General features: G+C 39.6%; 1 protein-coding gene across 8 annotated transcripts in view; it reads left to right on the top strand.

The window, feature by feature from the left end:
- LOC122564112 (septin-5-like) overlaps positions 1–21,936 on the top strand; it is a 124,636-nt gene that overhangs the window by 38,527 nt on the left and 64,173 nt on the right. For 3 of the 8 annotated variants that reach the window (XM_087977480.1, XM_043718690.2, XM_043718689.2), the window contains one exon: positions 16,289–16,624. In XM_087977480.1, coding sequence (XP_087833606.1) covers positions 16,340–16,624 — 285 coding nt within the window. In that variant the 5' untranslated portion in view covers positions 16,289–16,339. Of the gene's footprint in view, positions 1–3,724; positions 3,801–11,464; positions 11,581–13,867; positions 14,027–16,288; positions 16,625–21,936 lie in introns of those variants that run through there. The other 5 variants (XM_043718685.2, XM_043718684.2, XM_087977479.1 and 2 more) reach the window with 4 other exon arrangements.

A 21,936-nucleotide genomic window follows, 5' to 3' on the forward strand; every position in this document is an offset into this window, starting at 1 on the left:
TCTGGAGTCCCACAGAGGCCAGATCACACAAGTATGGCACATCTCCTCCCTTAAGGGCATAAGTTAACCTGATGCATTTTAATGGCAATCAAGAATAATTTTATCACCATTAGAATAAGTCTTAAATTCCAGATTTATTAAGTGAATTTAAGTTCACCAGCTCCTGAGGTGGGATTTGAACTCTTGCCTCCAGAGGATTAGCTTGGCCATCTGATCAACATGCTGTCACATGGCCCTGCAGTGAGATGCTTGTAGCTGTAGTAGGATGTGTATGACTGCTGACAAGGTTTGGGGCTTTGATCTCAGCCACAGACAAATGACGAAGACAATATTACATCTCCCTGGTGCAATTGTTGGAGCACCCCAGTCATTAATCTGGTTATTGTCCAGTAGGGTGCCGCCTCCCGTTTCTCAGATGTTGATATTCAGATCTCCTCTGGAGTTCTGATTTCCTGCGAGGTTGTTGGTTCAACGTCCAATTACATTGTGGTTCAAAAGCTACTGCATCAAAATCCTTTGAGATTTGTCCAATGATGGGTTCTTTCAGTTAGAGTTTCTTTCTAAATTCTATTTAAGTAAATAATTTTGGAAGAAAATGCTTTAAAACTTCAGTTCTGAACAAAATCTCCATTAATTTGTATTTTATTTTGTAATTAATTATTAGTAAACTAAATTGTAAAGAAATTTACTCAATTTGTTTACTTTTGCTTTTACTTTTAGATAATTCTACAGTGATTTAATTATTCTTGCCTGACAAACCACATGAAATACAAGAATTATTTGTTTATCTGTGGTATTATTCTTTTGATCTTTTTTAAACCTTCCTGTCTTCACCTAGTTTCTAACACTTTTTTCATCAAAGGGCTGAATTTTGCTTAGAAGGTAACTGTTCATGATAAATGAACCGCCACACATTCAGGAGGTGAAAGGGTATTTCCAACCAATCTGATCAAAGATGTTCTGACTTGGACCCAGGCCCCCTGGCCCAGAGGTAGAAACACTACCTCTGCACCACAACAATCCAGCAAGTTCAGGAGATTTATTAAAAAATGAGTTGCAAAAATATTCTTTATTCATTAAAAAACGTTTATGTGCATGCACACTTACTGAAGCATTTCCGTACAGTCTTTGCGCATTGATAACAAACAAACATTGGAATTTGGCATTCCCTGTAGTTGCAAAAAAATCTAAGGCATTTTTTATTTATGTAAGACTACATTTACATATGTTAGAATACCAAGAGATTCTGATAACTGAACTGACCCTCATGCACTTTGGCAGAAATACCTTAGATGGTGGTCTTTTCCCATTATGCCTTGGCAGCAGCTGTCCCCAAGCTTTAATGCATCCCTCAGCACATAGTCCTGGACATTGAAATGTGCCAGTTTACAACACTCTGTCAAGGTCAATTCTTTGCATTAGAAGGTCAACAAATTTTGAGCAGACCAAAAAGTGTCTTTCACTGAGTTAATGGTCCTCCTGGCACAGTTAATGCTTGTCTTGGTGCATGTCCCGAGGACAGATCATGGAGCACAAGGGTCCTGTATCACGAAGCTGCTCAGGATGCACCTCAACAAAAAACCGTTGTAAAACCACCTCACCAGACCACCTTTGCAAAAGCACATTCCAAAAGGAGATGTTTGACAGTCTGTTAACAAAAAAAAAACTGAAAGAACTTCAGAGGCTGGAAATCAGCGATAGAAACAAAAACAGAATTTGCTGGCAAAACTCAGCAGGTCTGACTGCATCTGTAGAGAGAGATGAGAATTAATGTTTCAGGTCAAGTGACCCTTCTTTAGAACTTTGAATAGTTCGGCACTGGGTAATGCAACATGAATCAACCCCTTGTGTCCAGAAAGTCAAAGATTTAAAGTGTTAGTCACATCCTTTGATAGTTTATTGAATATTTTAAAATAATATTGAATAATTTGAATATTTTTAATTTAAAGTTTTTGTGAAGATCTGTAGCTTGGGAACTAGTAGGGTTCTCTGTTGGTCGTCTGATGATATTAGCTAGAAGGGGGGCGAAATGTCTGCCAACAAACCTACTACTTTGGCAAACAGACCAACAATGAACCCCATCGTTTTTATATATAGATTTTGTACTTTTGCTTATCCATTTTCTCTCCTAATCTGCTCTTTCTTTTATCCCATTACTTTTCTCTTTGCACCTTCATTTTCCACCCATTATCTTTTTTTCAACCTTCAAATATCATTAAGGTGATGCCCAATTGACTCTAAGTTCTTAGATGCCCTATTGCCCTTTTGACAATTTTAACAGCTCGTGCTTCAGAAATTACAGTGAAAATCTTTATGAACTGAACTATGCAGCCAACTATTTAATAAGATGCCCAACTGCAGCAAGATCCAGCCTACTGTCTTTCAGATCCTGTGTTTTACTATTCATGTAAAGTATGTAGAATTGTGTCCATTTTGTTTTTAACTCTGTCCCAGTTGTAAACTCATTTTCAGAATCCACTCAGGTAGGTAGGTAGTATTAGACACAAACCTTGGGCTAGTCAATTAATTATGCATTACTGAGGTTTAGTCCTTTTTTATATTTGGATTATTCAAATGCTGCTGATTCTCATCTCTCTCCAGAAACACACCCAGTTGATTTATTTTTTGCCCATTTACAACAGTGCTTTAACATTACAATTTTAATCTACAGTTTGAATCCAAGCAGAATCTGAATTAGTATCCACCCGCAAGGATGGGTGTAACTCTGGTTTCACAATACTGTAATTGTGAGACATCAATATGAAATTGCTGCTTACTAATGCTGCAGTTATAAGTACAAGTAAACGCCTTCTGATCTCAATTGATCACAATATAACTTGATGCCCAGTCGGGAGCAAGAGCACTCTTTAATGAGGTGCATTAATGTAAATGCAGTATCCAAAATGAGAGAGAATTCTAAATAAAATTAGTGCATTTCAACCAATATTTTCAAAAAGGAGCAGAATGGATAACCAGCTTAGAATAAATAAGTAATCACAGTCAGTGGATTAATAAAGAAACCTGTTCTTTTGAGGCCTTGAATACTTGTAAAATGAAAAAAATGAGTTACTAGTGTCAATTATTTCTGTATATTAGAGCTTAACAGGTTTCTTCAAGTGGTTTCATGAGTTTTGGAAAAGCCAATTGTCTCAGTGATTCCCTGAGCAGATTAAATAATTTGGAAAGGGTTGATGATTGGTATAGGCTGTGTACCCAGGGCATACGCAGTACATTTGTTGGGTCAAATGAAAATTTCAAATGTCAATGTTTTCTGAAATTTTTCATGTGATGTTTTTCATGGGCACAGTCTTCAGACCAATCTTATTCTGTGAGCATTTAATTTTGTGTGAAGAATATTTAGTTATAGTCAATTACCATTACCATCAACTGTTTTCTTCTTAATCTGTTTTAATTCTAATTCTGATTTAATCATGAGAAGCTGTTGAGAGACAGTATGAAGTAAAGCTTGAGACTTTTGGCAGTTAAAGGGTTACATTAAAAGCAATTGTTTCATCTACAGCACCAGACGAAAAGTATCCGGGTAATTATTAATATTTCCATCCCAGCAGATGTTAAGTGTTCCTGCTTTCTGTGCCCTATTGCTGTTGGGATGCACAATGTTATTATGATGGTGGGTGGGAGTATGTCAATGAGACTGTGTAGTACCATCTGCTGGGAGAGCTCTGACTCATTGCAGTACTAGGGAACCAGCAGGCACTGCCTCTTCAGTGTCCATTGATTTATTACGGAGACTGACTTGGAACATGGCTTGTTACACAGAGATGTCTGGCGTTGTCGAGGTATGTGGCAATGTTCTGATTTTTTTCCCTCCCCCAGCGCTATCACTGGCTGCTTCTAGGTTACTTGTTAAACACAAGGGCATCAACACTTTGACCAGACAATCTTCCCGCAAAACCTTTTGGAATGTTTTATGCATATTGTTAGAAATTAATTATATTCCACGGAGCTCTGACTATTCAAAAATCTAATTTGCTAAATAGCAGATATTAAAGATTATGATTAATGCAGATAGTTTTCAGACCCCAGCTTAAAAGTTGCAGTTGTGACTTGGTTAATATAATATGAGGGTTTGAATTGTGTGTTTCTTTATGGTAAATTCAGACAGCAAAGAAATATCCACACCTCAGTGTCAGAGTAATCATTGGCATGCACCTCATATACTACTTATATATTGATCAGCTATTGTAATGGAATCTGCAACACTTAACATCAAGGAACTCTATTCAGTGTTGGATTTGCGTAGATACTAAACCGTTGTTACCTTTTCCTGACTGACATTATTGCTGAAAACACGAAAGTGTGAACTTTGAATAAAAACAGGATCAATCTCTGCCAGACAAATACCTTCAATGGATGAGTAGGCTGCTAACATTCCTTGTCACTTGGGTGATGAGTTGAAAGGTGATCATTGCCAAGGAACATGGTTCAAGTTGATGCTTGTGGGAGAATTATAGAAGAAACTGGAAAGCATTTTTAGCAATTATATGACCTGCCAAAGTGGTGTGAAATTTGCCTCTAATACGGAGTTTGTATCTGATGCAGCAATGCTTATGTTGGCTTTGGTGATATAAGAATGAGACATGGGTTAAATAATACTGAACGATTTAAAAAATGTTTATGACAACTCCTGATAAATACAGATGTTATAGACACAAATTGGTATCTGGGCTAATATTAATTATTAAGTGATAAAGATGAACATGCTTGCTGCGCTATGGATACAGTGATAATACTGTAAACATGTCTCTTTGAAGGTACTATGTTTACTAACTATGTGACGAGCACAGCAGCATGCTGTAGAGGGTGGTCCTTGGCATGTGGACAGCTTGAGATTCAGAGTAGTAAATAGAGTACAGGAGCACCTCTTCCATCAGTAAAGGTTTTTTTTTGCACTGATTGATCTTTAGGGATTTGAGTGTGAATCTAGAATGGGATGTCTATGAGATATGGAAAGTGAATTGAAAATGTTTCATCAGTATTCTTCTGAGCTACGGAGTGGAGTACAGTGTTGGAAAGGAAACCCAGATTGCAACTCTCCTGTTGTCTGTCTGTTTGCCAGCAATGAGAACCATAAGATGGAGTGCTATGATTTTCCTGGTTTTGATTTTATGATCAGAAGGCTAATCTAAAAGAATGTATTTCTGTACCCATTCTGAATGTTTCCTTAATAACAAAAAACAATCTCCTATGCCACTGCACACAGACTTGGGTCTGAATTATATGTGAAAGATGTAATTGAATGTAGGTAAGGCAAGTTCAGCCACTGGGACGAGCTGATGGGAAAATTGTGTCACTTCTCTAAGGGGCCACATGATGCTATTTGAGTGTTATTAAGCATTTAAATGGGCAGCATTGGTTATTCCTGTTTTCATTCTTCTAAACCTCAGTGCTATAGGCTGAGTCAACCTGATCTCTCTTCATACACCAAACCTGCTGATCCAGGCACTGGTCTTTGCTGCATCCCCTCTGTAGTAATTTCACTTTTTCCTTCAGTAAGACGACAAAAGCTGAACACTGCACTCCCAGTGTGGACTTGCCAAGGCCTTAGAGAGCTGCAATAAAATTTCCCTGCTCCTGTACTAAATCCTCTTGCAATGAACCATTTGCCTTCCTAACTGCATTTGTGTGGCATGAATATGACTTGGCACTTGTCAGCTGAAGTCTGGATGTTGTCCAGATCTAGCTGCATTTTAACATAGACTCCTTCGGTGTCTAAGGAGGCATGAATGGTACTTTAAATTGTGTCAACATCAACAAACATCCCCACTTCTTAGGTTATGATGGAAGGTTGGTCCATCAACCATTGATGAAGATGGTTGGTCCTAGAATTCCTGCAGAGATATCCTGGAGCTGAGATGGCTGACCTCCAACAACTATGACGATATTCCTATGTGCTAGGTATGACTCGAACCACTGGTGAATTTGCCACTGATTTCCATTGATTTCAGTTTTGTTAGGGCTCTTTGATGTCATGTTAGGTCAAATGCAGACTTGATATCAAGGGCTGCAACTCTCTTGCCTCATCTCTGGAATTCAGCAATTTACTGCTTTTGCTAGTGTCCATGCTTCCTGAGTTGTTCAACATGGAGGAATATTGATTCATCAGCTGAGGGAGGTTGCTAAGTGGTAACCAACAGCAGCTTTCCTTACCCATCTTTAACATTAAGCCATGAGACCTCATGGGGTCTGGAGGTTATGATCTCAACTTCATCCATCAGGCAGAAGATACAAAAGCTTAAACACACGTGCCAATAGGTCCAAGAACAGCTTCTTCCATGCTGTTTTTAGATTTATGAATGGACCCCTCAAATTTCAAATTTAATATTGATTTTGCTTTTTGTGCACCGTCTTTACAGCCGTAACCTTGTATTCCTTACTCTGTTCTAATACCCTATGATCTCTATATGATAGCACCTGCCCGTGTTGCATGCAAAACAAAACTTTTCACTGTACCTAGGTACTTGTGACAATAATAAATCAAATCAAAAATTCAATGGTGAGGACTCCCAGAGTAATTCCCTCCTGACTGTATACCATGGTTCTGCTGGATTTGCCCTGCTGGTGGGAGAGGGCATATGCAGGGTGGTGATCGTGTGTCTGGGACATAGTCCATAATGTATGAGTCTGAGAGTATGACTATGTCAGGCTGTTGCTTGACTAGTCTGTGAGACAGATCTCCCAATTTTGGCACCATGTCCTCCAGATATTAGTAAGGAGCACTTTGCTGTTTCTGCCTTATCATTTCCATTGTCTAGATTGATGTTGAACAGTCCATCCAGTTTCATGTCTATGTTGAGACCTCATAGCAACTGATACAACTGAAGGACTGCCTCAATGATTCTACTGTTCCCCTCTTAATCAATTTCTTAGTCCTCCTTTGCTGTATTCTGAACCGCTCCCAGTCCTTGAAGTTGCTACTTTTTTCTAGCAATCTTATTTGGCACCTATTTAGACTTAATGCTATCCTTAATTTCCTTTTGTTAACCATGATTTGGCTCCTTTCAACCAAAAGAGATGCATTACATGTTCAATGCATACACTTACTCTTCAATGTTAACCACTTCCTAATTACTATCTATATTTTAATAAAGTCACTCAGTATATTGCAGCCAACCCATCCCTCATACTTTCAGTTTCCTTTGTTTAGATTTTGAATGTTAGTTTTGGATTAGATTACATTAGAATCTCTACAGTGTGGAAACAGGCCCTTTGGCTCAACAAGTCCACACCAACCCTCTGAAGAGTAATCCACCCAGACCCATTTCCCAATGACTAATGCATCTAACACTACGGTTAATACTACACTTTCTTTCATGTATGACACTGGTCCCTAAAGGATCTCATAAAGGTGTTATTAGATCAGTCCTTCTCATTGCACAAAACCATAGAACATTTGAAAGAAGGAGTTTTTTAGGGACTACTGGCAAATCTATTGTGCTTGTTGTGTGGTCTTCAGACACACAGCATCCTTGTGTGCAGACAAAGCCATGAGCCATCACTGGATCCCTGTAAGCTCAGGGATAATAAATAAGTGGCTCAATAGTGAGACTATTTATCCAGTGGCAAGTTTTCCTTGTGATGTTGCCAATTCCTGCTATTGATGATGAATAGGGTCAGTTTTCCCACTGGCCACATATAACGCCATGCTTCCATGATTTTCCTAGACCAATCACCAATAAGGCCACTTAGCAGGGACCATTAAATCCCAACCATAATGTTCTGCTAAATTAACCAGTATTTCTGTGGCATAAAGAAGGCCTGAGATCATTGGACGATAACTATTGTTACAACTGGAAATTTCTTGAGATTGCTAGTTGCTTTGCTCTTTCTTTTGTTGCAAGCCATGGTTCCAAAGGTGACACTCTTGCCTCTGAATTTCAAGGTGCTGTGTTCAAATCCCACTCCAGGACTGCACCACAGAAATCAGGCTGACAGTACTGAAGGAGCGCCACATTGTTAGATGTGCTGTCATTCTGATGAGGTTAAACTGAGTCCCCATCTTTCTCAAACAGATGTAAAAGATCCTAAGCAATTCTTGAAAGAAGATCAGGCGAGTTTTCTGTTATAGTCTGGTCAATCCTCTGATTTTAACTGCTCAAGGAAAGGTCGAACCAGGTTTTAGCAGTTGGCTGACTAATTAACTACTTTATATTCCCAGTTCACATTGTAACTGTAACGAACTTTACAGATCCTTAACTTGGTTATACAGCATGAACTCTTTATCGGTAATGAAAACATCTGGCAGCAAGTCAATCTTTCTTTTTGTGGAGAGGATATACTTGGACAATGGTCTACTTTGACTGTTGGTGTTATAGCTGCAGTAGAAAAGCTTGCCTGAGGAGTCAGCTAGCTCAAGTGTGCAGTACTACATACTGTGAGGCTTTATAGCCTGAGATGTGTCTGCTTCTTGATTACCATTTGGAGGAACTGAATTGGCCAGAGTCTGATAACTATGATGTTGGAGAAGTCAGGAAGAGAACAAGTCACATTACCTGTGTGACACTGCTTGCTGAAGACACTTGTAAGATTTACAACTCTGTCCTATACTCCAGTTCTGGGCTGCACCTTAGTTGAAGTTGCTTATGTTGATGGAACATGAGCATCCACAGCCACTCTCAAATCGCAAAAGCACTATTGAGCCCTGCACTGATTTTGTAATGGTACGATGATTTTGATTTTCTATTGCATCATGGTAAATTCTTTATTGGTGCCTCAATTGAAAATGTATAAGTTTCTGTTCCTGGCCCGGTCTTTTACTCACCCCATTGAATCTGATTGGTATTCTGTCTCTATGGTGGTGGTGGAATAAGAAATATGTTAAGTGTGAAGTTACATAATGTAATGGAATGCAACTCTGCTAAAGACTCATGGAGCCCATGCTTTCTCAGTTTTAAGCTGTTAGATTGGTGCTGAATCACAGAATAAAGGGGTTTCTTTTCCATAAAGACATTCCTCTCTCTTCAGAAGAAATTGTCAATCATCACTCTTTCCAATGAATTGCGGCTGAATATATCATTAAGAGGCTGATTGAAATAAGGGAAAGCTGTTTACTCCTATGTCTTGGTTCTTCACACTTCTGATCAAGGTTAGTCTGGTCATTGAGTCATAGAGATGTGCAACACAGAAACAGACTCTTCAGTCCAAATCGTCCATGCCGACCAGATATTCTAACGTAATGTAGTCCCACTTGCCAGCACCCAGTCCATATTCCTCCAAACCCTTCCTATTCATATACCCATCCAGATACCTTTTAAATGCTGCAATTATACTAGTCCTCACCACTTCCTCTGGAAGCTCATTCCATACATGTACCACCCTCTGTGTGAAAATGTTGCCCCTTAGGTGTCTCTTCTATCTCACCCCTCTCTCTCATCCTAAATCTTTTGCCCTCTAGTTCAGGACTCCCCCACCCCAGGGAAAAGAATAAGTCTTCTTCACTATCCTATCTACCTGTGACTCTACTTTCATGGAGCTGTGAACCTGCCATTCAGTGTATAAGTCCTGCTAAGATCTGCTTTCCCAGAATGCAACACCTCACATTCATCTAAAGTAAACTCCATCTGCCACTTCTCAGCCCATTGGCCCATCTGGTCAAGATCCTGTTGTAATCTGAGGTAACCTTCTTCGCTGTCCACTACACCTCCAATTTTGTTGTTGATCCTTGTGGCACTCCACTGGTCACAGACCTCCAGTTTGAAAAAAATCCCTACACCACCATCCTCTGTCTTCTACTTTTGAGCCAGTTCTGTATCCAAATGGCTCATTCTCCCTGTATTCCATAAGATCTAACCTTGCCAACCAGTCCCCCATGGGGAACCTTGTCAAATGCCTTACTGAAGTCCATATAGATCACATCTACCGCTTTGCCCTCATCAATCCTCTGTTACTACTTCAAAACACTCAATCAAGTTTGTGAGACATGATTTCCCACACACAAAGCCATGTTGACTATCCTGAATCAGTACTTGTCTTTCCAAATACATCTACATCCTGTCCCTCAGGATTCCCTTCAATAACTTGCCCACCACTGACATCAGGCTCACTGGTCTATAGTTCACTGGCTTGTCCTTACCACCCTTCTTAAACCACCAGTCTGGCTGTTTATATTTTTTTCAGGAATTGATCAGTTCAATTAGTGCTGAGTATTGTTGAGCTGCACTTGGAGATTCAATATCTCCATGATCAGGGATGATCTATGCCTTGCCTTCTTCAATAGTGTACCTCTTGCAAAATGGTGTTTGAGACGGCGTACAGGGCAGTTTGAAGAATTATCAGAAGTTGATTTTTGGGCTAGCCTCCACAGGGTAATATTAGTGCTTTGTCATGCAGTTGATGTTTTAGATTCCCATATCTATAATTATAGGGAATATGGTTCTTTAAATCATACCTTTTGGAATCTGATCATTGTGTTGTGTTAATTTTCAGTGTTTCTTGATTTTATTGTAATCAGACACTTTCCAACCTCTCAGTCTCTGGATTTTTTTACAATGAGGCATGTGGCTGTACAAGAATTTATTAGTTCTCTTCATTCAAGGGGTCGTCTGGATTTCAAAGGGACGTGTTTCTTGTCTATGCATTTTGACAACTGGCCTGTTGAGCCTTATATAATTTCATGTTATGAAAAGATTGGATTCAAATATTCTCAGTTAGCAACCCTCATTACTTTTGAGATGGATTGCATCACAATGAACCTAACTGTGCAGGGAGTAATGCAGGTGTTTATGGTATACGAGATACATCATTTATCATTCGTGATTTGGAAGTACCGGTGTTGGACTGGGGTGTATAATGTTTAAAAATCTCAACACTGCTCCTTCATCAGGCGGTGGAACTAACTGATGAAGGAGCAACACCCCGAGAGCTAGTGCTTCCAAATAAACCTGTTCGACTCTAACCTCGTGTTGAGATTTTTAACATTTTATCAATCAACTAACTAAAGTGAAATTTATCAGTTTAGGGGCACTGTTGTGGCTCAGTAGTAGTATCCCTAACCCTGAACTGAGAGTCCTGGGTTCAAGCCCCCTCACTCCAAAGGTATGTAATAACATGTCTGAACAGGTTGATTAGAAGAATAAATTAAATAAAACAAGAGATTTATCAGTTTTTAATTTAAATATCATTTGCAGGTTAATTCCTGTTTAGTTTCCATTGGTTCCAAGTCTTCTGAAAGCAGTAGTTACAAAGAGTGACATGTTCTTAATTTCTTCATTTGGGAGTCATTTTGATTATTTTGTTTTACTGTTTGCCTTTGCATATCCTAACATTACCCAGTTATTTTGTGAGTTCCTACACCTGATGGTTTGTGTCCTAATTCAAGTGGCCCATGAAAATGAAGAGTACAGGGCGTTACAAACAGGATTGTCAAAATGAGCATTGTCCTGATTTGATTAGTTGTAGCCTGGGGGTTCAGAATCGATACAGATGAAGGACATTCAGTCCTCTTTGTGGTGGCAGTTAAATATGACAGACTCCCCAGACAGTATCAATTCAATCCCCCCATCTAGATTTTAAGAAGAAGGGCAGCTGATGGAACATTCTTTGGGATGGCAAGACCTATTGGTGAGATAGAAGAGATCTTACTTGGACATTTTATTATAGCATTTGAGTTGGCGTGCAGAATGTACATAAAGAATCATGTCATTATATGTATGTGCAGCTATGGGCTTTTGTTTATGGAGAGATTGAGTATCTATAGATTTTACTGTGTAGATGTGCATTGTTTACCAGGTTTATGTAGGTAATTACATATTGGGAATGTCTCAGGATAAATGTCAATATGCTTATTTAGTTTAGAGATGTATGTATACGATACTTAAAACAATCTAAATATATCAATGTCTGCTCCAATTGTGTTCATTTAGTGTAGCGTGTAGTTCTCATGTCAAATGTGTTACTTAATGTTTACCTAGAGATATGGATGCACATCGTATAACTATAAATATCTGTAAGAATAAAAGAGAGATAAAAAGGAAAGACAAACACTGCAGAGAATGTAAATATGCAATCAAAACAGAAATTGCAAGAAATGTCCAGTTGAGCAGACAGTACCCATGGAGAGAGAAAGTGAGTTAACATGCCATGTCTGTGACATTGGGCTAGAACTGGAACTCACTACAGATATATTTGGTTTTAAGAAGGTTCAGATACAGGGGATGGATGGAAAGAACAAAAGGGAGGAACTGTGATGGTTACAGCCTTGGAGAGTTTAAATGAACAGCAGAATCATTACAACACTCATGAAAGATTAAGAGCTGTGGTTGTGATTTAAAATGATTGAAAATGATACTGAGTCTGTAAGGTTGTAAAGTGCCTAATGAAGTCCTTTGCCTGAGCTTCATGGGAACAAAATTAAAGATCAAGGATTTTTTAAAAAAAAAAAGGAAAGTTGATTGCTTCCAATGCTTGGCATAGCCTTTGGAGGGATTGGAAGCTATTTAAGCACACAAAAGGCATTTTCTAGAATGGTTCTGGGGATGAAAGACTACAGTGCTGTGAATAGCCTTGTGAAACTGGTTCTGTTTTCCTTAAGGCTGACGAGGCTAAGGGACGATTTGTTGGGGAGGAGTTTAAAATCATTAGTAGAGCAAATTAGAAGAAGCTGTTTCCAATAGCAGAAGTGTTGCTAACCAGACAGCACAGATTTGGCAAAATGAGGAAAAGTGTTGTTAGGCAACGACTAGACAAGTTTTGGATTACCCTGCCTGATAGTGTTGTGGATATTGAATCAATGATAGCTTTGAAAGAGAAGTGGATAAATAACAGAAGGAGAAAAAATTGCAGGGACATGGGGAAAGAGTGGGGAAGTGAGTCTTGAATAATTGATTTTTTAAATAGTCAGCTAGACACAACAGACAGTTATCACCTTTTGTTCAGTACTATTCTATGATTCCATGTCGCATACCAAGAGCTGAGTTGCAGGAAATTAAGAGGAACACAGAAACTGCTTGAATGCATTTAAAACAGGAATTGGAAAGCAAAACAGATTTTTGTTTATATTTGTTCATGGCATGCAGGCATCACTAACTTGTCCAATATTTATTGTTCATCCCCAATTGCCAAGAGGGTAATTAAGAATCAACCACATTGCTATTGGTCTGGACTCCAGACCAGACCAGGTAAGGATGGTAGTTTTCTTCCCTAACATAGGGAAAAAGAAGGTAAAATTAAGACAAACAAGGGCATGTTTCAAAAAAATATAGGAGAAAGAGGATAACTCAGGAAAGAATTGGTCTGATTAGAGGCTAGAAATGGAACTCGTGTGGAGATGGAAGATGTGATTACCTTCTTAATTATACTGTAAATTTAATCTTCACAAAAGCAAACTCTGCAGAATTGCATGCTTATGTTTCAGTTAGACAATATTTTGCCAAAACCAAAGTAAATCTAAATATAATTCATCAAATTAGGTTTATGCCTGGGACCTGACTTGCCCAGTAATAACATCTGTTAGAATCATAACCGACCATGTGTTTATCAAGACATAAAATGGAAGAGTTGAAAAGTTGTAGTAGAACTGTGTAAATTAGTTATGCAACAGTCAGAGATTTGCTTCCAGATCATTTCCCTGCCTCACTGTTATACAATATAGTTAAACAACACTGATACCCTGAGCAGCTGAACTTTATCTGGCATAAATGCTGTATGAATTGGTTAGAACTTGAATTGGTGCTAATTCATTTTGCTGCAAGTGTTAAATATTTTGCTTCTATTATTTTTAATCAGATCACGTTTCATTTTTCTCTTTTGCATAAACCTTTCCTTTGGCATGTTCCTTTCTCTTTGTTTTCCCTTTTCTCCACTCACTCTGTCCCATTTGTTTACTCTGCCATTCCCTCCTTGTATTGAGATGGCACAATGTGACTTGCCTCAGGGCAAATCTGAAGATGATGAGCACTCTGTGCATTTCCATGCAGAGGATCCCAGCTACAATGAGGTATTTCAACCTCAAAGTGACCACAGTGCCAGGAGGGCAAGTTTCACACAGTGCCATGTGGATCAGAAGCAGGTAACAATTACGCAGACTGCAATGTTAGTAGTTTTTTTGCTTAGAAATTAGTCAGTGTTTCTTTCAGTCTCTTCATGTACCTTTGGTAATAGATTGAGTACCACTATGCTTTATGATAATTACCAGTTAGTAATGACAATTATCCAGCAATAATGCTTCCTCAATTTCCTATTAATATATTGCAATCTTTATTCCACAACAATTTGAAGTAATTTGATGCTATATTAATGATTTCCTCATTCACTTGAGGTTTGTCAGGTAGTAGCATCTCCATGTTTGCTATCAGATAGTAAAACTTCCTCGTTGTTTATCAGAAGATGATCACCTCATTGTTAACTGCATAATATCTTCCATTTTTATATACATCTATCCTTCCTTCATAATTGTAGCCTGGAGAATATGCTTATATTCTAATCATTTTTACATGAAAAGAATTCAGTGTTAGAATTTTAATTCTTTATTTATCATTTTTTTGCTACAGAGAGTTTTCCCCGGTGACAACCGTACAATTCTGGATGCTGCATATTCACTGAATGTGTAGGAGGCCAATTTCAGACAAGTTCCAATCCCTAACCCTTCATTCTCTCAGCCTCCCTCAGCTATTCTACATGAGACTGACAAGCTCATTCTCAATGTACCTTTTCTGAGGGCTGAAATCTGAATTCTGGATTATATCTGAAGTTTGCGTTTATCACTGGAAGTCAGAGATTTGTCGATACTGGAGTTGACCCAAGCAATTTTTGTTTTAGGGTATACCTGAGTTATGACTCTAGTTTCAAAAAGTCATTACAAAGATCATTCTGATATGTTGTCAATTTTAAGATGGTAAATAAGCAGTTTTGTCTCCCTCTTGGGTCTTTTTCTTTCTGTAAGTTGGCCTTTGATACTTCAGTCAAGAGGAGTTTTTTGTATTCACTCAACAGTGCATTTTGACAGGCAATCAAGCTGCTAGCACAGAGTCAAAAGGGCAAATGGCTTCCTTCTGTCCTGTAGGTTATTGACTTAATTGGCAAGGTTTTCATTCACCCAAACACATTTCCTTAGATATTAGTAAAATCAGGCCCACACAACTGTCCTCGCGTGGCATGACACACTTTCTCATCAGGTAATTATTGATGAGCAAGACAATTCAGTTCATCTTGGTCATTCTGCACGGATGAACTAACATCCCCTTTGCACCATTCTGTTGATTTCTGCAGGAATCCAGAGGTTACAGTGAAGTCCCACCTTCTCAAACTGTCCCCTCACCTGAGGTGAGGTGAATCTCGGATTAAACCCAGCACTAGTTGTCGCTCTCTGATTACAGCACAGCTCCATGATTCTCTGGGACTATAGTGACTTTGCCTTAGTATTCATTGATTGTTATTTATATACATAAGGATTTCATAGTATCCAGCATTGAAAGCAGTTAGAAGCAGGATCCCTCTCCAATTTTCCTTGCCTTAGTTGAGATCAATTGTAAGACACTCAACTGCTATCCAAGATCAGTTAATTCAGCACAAATTGGTAATCAAGAAAGTAATGATAATTATATAAGTGTAGTGGACTATTGTTTCACCATGTAGTGTGATAACGGCTAAATCCACTTAAGGGACTGTTTAAGTGATTAGTATTAGGACACTGTCTCAAATGGAACACCTGAGTTCATGTCCCACCTGTTCCAGAGGGGCGTAAATTACATTTCTGAACAGGTAGTTTAAAAAAATATTTAGGACAACCTCAAAATTGATTTTTATCACAAAGTCTCATTGTACATTAGAAGCATGAAAACTAATGTGTCCATCTTTAGAGTTTTCAGAAGCTGATTTGCATCATGATACATGCTTTCAATATGTTATGAACCTCAGTCTTGAGAATTTTCTTCATGAATAAAATGCAACTGTAACAGAATAATAAGCAGCCAGCTGTGACTTTTGTTCCTGAACCTGAGTGTCTTGTGTGTTTTATCATTTTAGTATAAGTGCTCTGATACTGAGAGATAGATGTGATTGGCTGTGAAATTCAATTAATGTTAAACAATCACAAATTTAGTTGAAATTAAATCAAGCTGTTTCTTCTGAAATGAACACATTTACTTCTCATAGTGCATTTATTCATGATTTTGTTCTGTATAACCTTTTTGATTTCTTTCCCCCCATCTTTTCCAATATGTGTTCTCTCCCTTTCATTTCTTGCTATCTATCAAACTATCTTTCTAGGATGTTCTATAAACGCTGGTATTCTTATAACCCCTCCCATGTTTGCTTCCATTTTCCCTGCTAGCTTACACATTTTCTGAAGGAAGACTCAGATGATTCTGAAGTAGAATGGATAATGAAAGAGACTACCAGTGAGAAATATCCTTTACGTACCTGCCAGGAGAATTCTGCAGCAAGTGTAATGGACCATGAAAAACTAGTCAGCATAACGGCACTGGGAATACCAGACCGCATGAGTCCAGTGGAAACATCGAATGTAGAGAAAGAGCAGCATTGGAAGCAGACACTCAAAGGGCAGCAGGGTGATAGTCTTCTTGTGGCTATCGAGTCAATGTCAGTTAACAGCGTGCCCAGGGCAAGGAGTCCATGGGGAAAACTGGACCCCTACGATTCATCTGAGGTAACATTAGAAGAATTAGAAGTTAAATCATGGATGAATAAAGTTATCTATAGGAGAAATAGAGTCAACATTTCTGTGTTAATTAAGCATTAGTATCTGTGCAAAGAGAAATTGTTACCAGATGTGCAGACTAGGTCCAGGATTTCCTGTTTTTATGTCAGATTTCCAAATTCTGCAGATTTTTTTTTTTCCTCTTGCCTCTGGCCAATCAGTATCTTGGCATTCACGCCAAGCATCTGGAGTATGCCATTTGGCCCATCAAGTCCATACCGACCCTCCGAAAAGTATCCTATCCAAGACCCACTTCATCCCTGTAACCCTGCACTTCCCATGGCTAATCCACCTAGCCTGCACATCCCTGGATTCTATGGGCAATTTAGCAGGGCCAATCCACCTGACTTGCACATCTTTGGATTGTGGGGGGAAACTGGAGCACTCAGAGGAAACCCGCCCAGACACTGAGAGAATGTGCAAAGAGACAGTTGCCTGAGGATGGAATTAACCCCAGGTCCCTGGCGCTGTGAGGCAGCAGTGCTAAACACTGAGCCACCCGTGCCTGTTTATTTTGTATAAAATCTATATTCTAATGGAAGCATTTAGATTAATACCCAAATTCTTGTATCGCAACATGTATTAAATGAAAACATCATGAATTTAAACATTTTGGGCTGTGGCTCTTGAAGTCAAAGAAATTTGGGCACCATCACTGAGCAGATTTTATGTTACTTGTTACAGCAGTGACTAAACTGAGAGGATTTCATCCTGTTTTGATCAAAACTGAAGCACATTTGTCTACAGAGTAGTAACATGACAAGAAACTTAATTTTTTGGAAACATTAATTTCAATTTTGGCAATACATTAACCTTCAAGAGAGATGGGATGAAAATGCAGAAGTTCTGCTCTTATATAATAAGTGCACTATTGAGGTTTGGGCGTTGAGGCAAAAATTTGAAGCAAAATATATGAATCTTAATCCTGCAGCTATCCATGGGATAGCCAACTTCACAGGCGAAAGACTGATTAAAAACCAAAGTTGAAAAGTGTGGCGTTGGAAAAGCACAGTGGGTCAGGCAGCACGCGAGGAACAGAAGAAACGATGTTTCGAGCATAAGCCCTTCGTCTGGAATGTGGGCAGGGTGGAAGTGAGGAAGGGGGCTGAGAGATAAATAGCAAGGTTTGGCTAGCGCTGGGCGAAGGTAGCTGAGAAGGCAATAGGCCGACAGTGATGGTACAGATAGGTGGGAAGGAAGATGAACAGGTAGGATAGGTCAAGAGGGTGGTGCTGAGTTGGGGAGTTGGGTCTGGATTGAGGTGGGTAGAGGGGAGATGAGGAAACTGGTGAAGTCGATGTTGATACCATTGAAGGATCCCAAGGTTCTTCCTTCAGGCGTCGGGTGGCTTGAACTCGGCGGTAGAGGATAGACTTGGCAAAGTGGAGGGGGAATTGAAGTGGTTGGCCACAGGGCGGTGGGGTTTTTTGGTGCCTGTGTCCTGGAGATGTTCTGTGAAATGTTCTGCAAGTTGGCGTACTGTCTCCCCAATGTAAATAAGACCGCACGTCTCCAAATAGAGACAGATGTATAGCTTGGAAATAGACCCTTCAGTCCAACTCGTCCATGTCGACCAGATATCCTAAATTAATCTAGTCCCATTTGTCAACATTTGGCCCATATCCTTCTAAATCCTTCTTATTCATATACCCACCAGATGCCTTTTAAATGTTGTAATTCTACCAGTCTCTACCACTTTCTCTAGCAGCTCATTTCATACACGCATCACCCTCTTGTGTGAAAAAGTTGCCCTTCAGTCCCTTTTATATCTTTCCCCTCTCATCCTAAACCTATGCCCTCTGGTTCTGGACTCCCACACATCAGGGAAAAGACTTTTTCTATTTATCCTATCCATGCCCCTCATGATTTTATAAGCCTCTTTAAGGTCACCCCTCAGCCTCTGACGCTCCAGGGAAAACAGCCATAGCCTGTTCAGCCTCTCCCTGTAGCTCAAATCCTCTAATCCTGGCAACATCCTTGTAAATCTTTTCTGAACCCTTTCAAGTTTCACAACATCTTTCCGATAGGAAGGAGACCAGAATTGCACGCAATATTCCAAAAGTGGCCTAACCATTGTCCTGTACAGCCGCAACATGACCTCCCAACTCCTATACTCAATACTCTGACTAATAAAGGCTGATAATCGATTGACCAGGAGCTGGCTGTATTGACTGTTTCAGAAGTGGCAATTATAGCTTGTGCATTTATTTTGTACCTTTTTTAGATATGGAAATCTTTTGCTTTTATCGCTTTTAGTTGTAAACTGTTACCAGATAGTAAAAACGAGTTAGCTAATAACCAAAAGTGGATTTGAAAATCCATTAACTGTGCTGGTACTTTAAACCAGTATGGCTGCCTGGACTTTGAGATACTGTTCTAGGTATCTCAGGATATGGGTGGCTGCATGTGCATTGTCCTTGACTTTGCTCGCTCTTTAGCGGGCTTAGGGAGAAAACAGGGCTTACAGAGACAACACTGCAGATTCATTCAGTCTGTGCTGTGGAGTCGTGTGAACGAGAAGCATGTTAAGCTCCAAAATGATGGAGCGTCTTTTGAAGAAACAATATTTGATGACCAGCCTTGCTGAGGAAAGGCGTTTAAAGTAATTATCTGAGGAGAAGTGTTTGGTATACATTCAGTGGAAATGAGAAGATTTTGAAGTTTAAATGACAGGAGAGAGTGTAAAACTGGAGAAAAACCATATCAGGAGCATAATAATTAAGAACGAGTCATCTACAATTCCAGCAGAGGTGTTGAAATTTTAATCACTTCCAACCCATCAAAGAATTAAAACAAACAAAATAGTCTCTTTTGGAATGAGCTGTGAACTGAGCTAGAGGCACAGTACTAGACGGTCTTTGAATTGTAATGATGTTATGCTTGGATAATTTCAACTGTGTTTAAAGATCTTTGAATCTGTCACAAAGGAATAGAGATTTTTTTACATGTTTACCTTCATTTCTGTTGTTAATAACTTTTTTTTTGTTAAAACAAAGACAGCAACATTGTGTAATTGTTTTAGTAACCGATCACCTTTTCAAAAAAAAAGTCTCTCCAGCCAATTTCTGTTGCAACTCTGACTGGTCCATTATTAACATCAACTGGACATTTCCCCCCCATAACAACTGGGTGCACGAGATTATAATTTAAAGAAAGGAATTAGAGCCAGATCAGAGTAAATTCAAACAACAATATCTCTGGACAGGGCTAGCCTGTATCCTTTGGCATTGAGAAGAATGAATGATCATCTTACAGATCATCCGACAGAGGATTCTGAAGGGGACTGGACAGAGAATGCTGAATGGATGCTTCTCTCTGTGGAAGACAGTAGAACTAATGTCTCCTAGAAATATAATCAGCATTCTAGAAAATTGGGATTTCTCCTTTAGTGTGGTCATTAATTAGGCCAGAGTTTTGAATTGCTTTGCTGGCCTTTGATTGTATTCCTTTTTGATTTTACTATGCACTAAGGTATCATCCATATGGCAAATGCTTTGAGATTGGACTGGGCCACTGTATTCTTTTCCAGTCCCACTCCTCCGCTGGTCAAAACAAATTTTACATTTAACCTGGTTAGTGATGCAACAAATTATGTAGGCTGCTGACCCTGCCAGGTCCAGTATTCAGAGGTGAAACTTTATTGCTGGAACAGCACAGCAGGTCAGGCAGCATCCAGGGAACAGGAGATTCGACGTTTCGGGCACAGGCCCTTCTTCAGGAATGAGGCCTCACTTTCTCCTTCCAGTATTCAGAGGAGAAAGTGAACAAATGGGCGAGATTTTCAATGAATAACAAATAACTGGATCATTGGTAAAGTAAACATGATCAAAGAGGCAGAGGTTATGGACTGATTGGATTGGTGAACGTGTCTACCCTTCTAAGAAACTAATACACACACACACATTCCAGTCTGATGAAAAACGAATAGAAGAAAACTCCAGAGAGCATGAATTTCAAAGCACTTAGCGAAGTTAGAGATAAACTGATGAAAAGAAGATCAATCACAGAGTCCCAAGTGTTGTTCTGATCCCAAAGTTATTCTGTACACCCAAGTGGACCTTCCTAGAATAATTGTCCAACTCTGAGGAAATAGCCCAGGAAATGTAAAACTCGGATGGACTCTGCATCTGGAACCCTCCATGAAATCTTGAATTTGAATTCTGCGGGTTCTGACAGACCGAAGCTTAATTGTTACCCGGATATAGTTAGAGGTTTAAAGTCAACTCTAATTACAGGTAACAATTACACCTGAACCACTGACACCACACTGACCTGCCAACTATATTGCCTACCCCAAACGGTCCCTAATAACTAACCCCATCCACCATCCACATCCAAACTAATTCCACCTCACTGGTACCACCCTCCCGACCTGACTCCAAACCTCCACAGGGATCCAGACTATTAGAGACCGTAGGGACTCCACACAACATACTGAACCCTACAACTCTGGCATCTACCCAGGGCCTTTCCCAACGCTTCCCTGAGACCTGATACTGACACCCTCCCTCTGCCACTTTCCCCCCACACACCCCCTGCCATCACCCCTCTTGCCACTGAACCAGACACCTTCCACCCACCATGACAATCTTTCAACAATAAACATGGCCAACCCCTAAATATAGAGGATTCAATCCCTCTCGAATCCTACCACCCTCCCAAAGCTGGACCCACTGGATCCAACACTACCTCATCAGAGTTTCAAGATGGATATTTTACTAACATTTTGTCATTTGTAACTAAGCTTTATAGTGACTTACCCACGAACTTGATTAGCTGTGCCTTCCTGGATCTTGGGAGTTCTGCGTTAGCTAGTCTGACACACAGTCATGGCAAGCTGTGTTTAAAACCTCTGCTGCTGTTTTGAGTTTAAATCTTGTTTGAAATCCTTGTGCCCTTTAGTTGATAATGCAGAATCTGATTTGACTCTCATTGACCTCATCCACAAATGCTGTCTTCACCTTTTGTGATGTACCTTTAATTTCTTGAACTTTATTTCATGTTACATAGAGTCATAGAGATGTACAGCACGGAAACAGACCCTCTGGTCCAGCCTGTCCATGCCAACCAGATATCCCAACCCAATCTAGTTCCACCTGCCAGCACCCGGCCTCCACCACTTCCTCTGGCAGCTCATTCCATACATGCACAACCCTCTGCCAGGGACAAAGTTGCCCCTTAGGTCTCTTTTATATCTTTCCCCTCTCACCCTAAACCTATGCCTTCTAGTTCTGGACTCCCCCACCCCAGGAAAAGACTCT

Source organism: Chiloscyllium plagiosum, unplaced genomic scaffold (assembly GCF_037043375.1).
Source record: "Chiloscyllium plagiosum isolate Xiang-an unplaced genomic scaffold, Cpla_swu_hap1 HiC_scaffold_31, whole genome shotgun sequence".
Classification (NCBI taxonomy): domain Eukaryota; kingdom Metazoa; phylum Chordata; class Chondrichthyes; order Orectolobiformes; family Hemiscylliidae; genus Chiloscyllium; species Chiloscyllium plagiosum.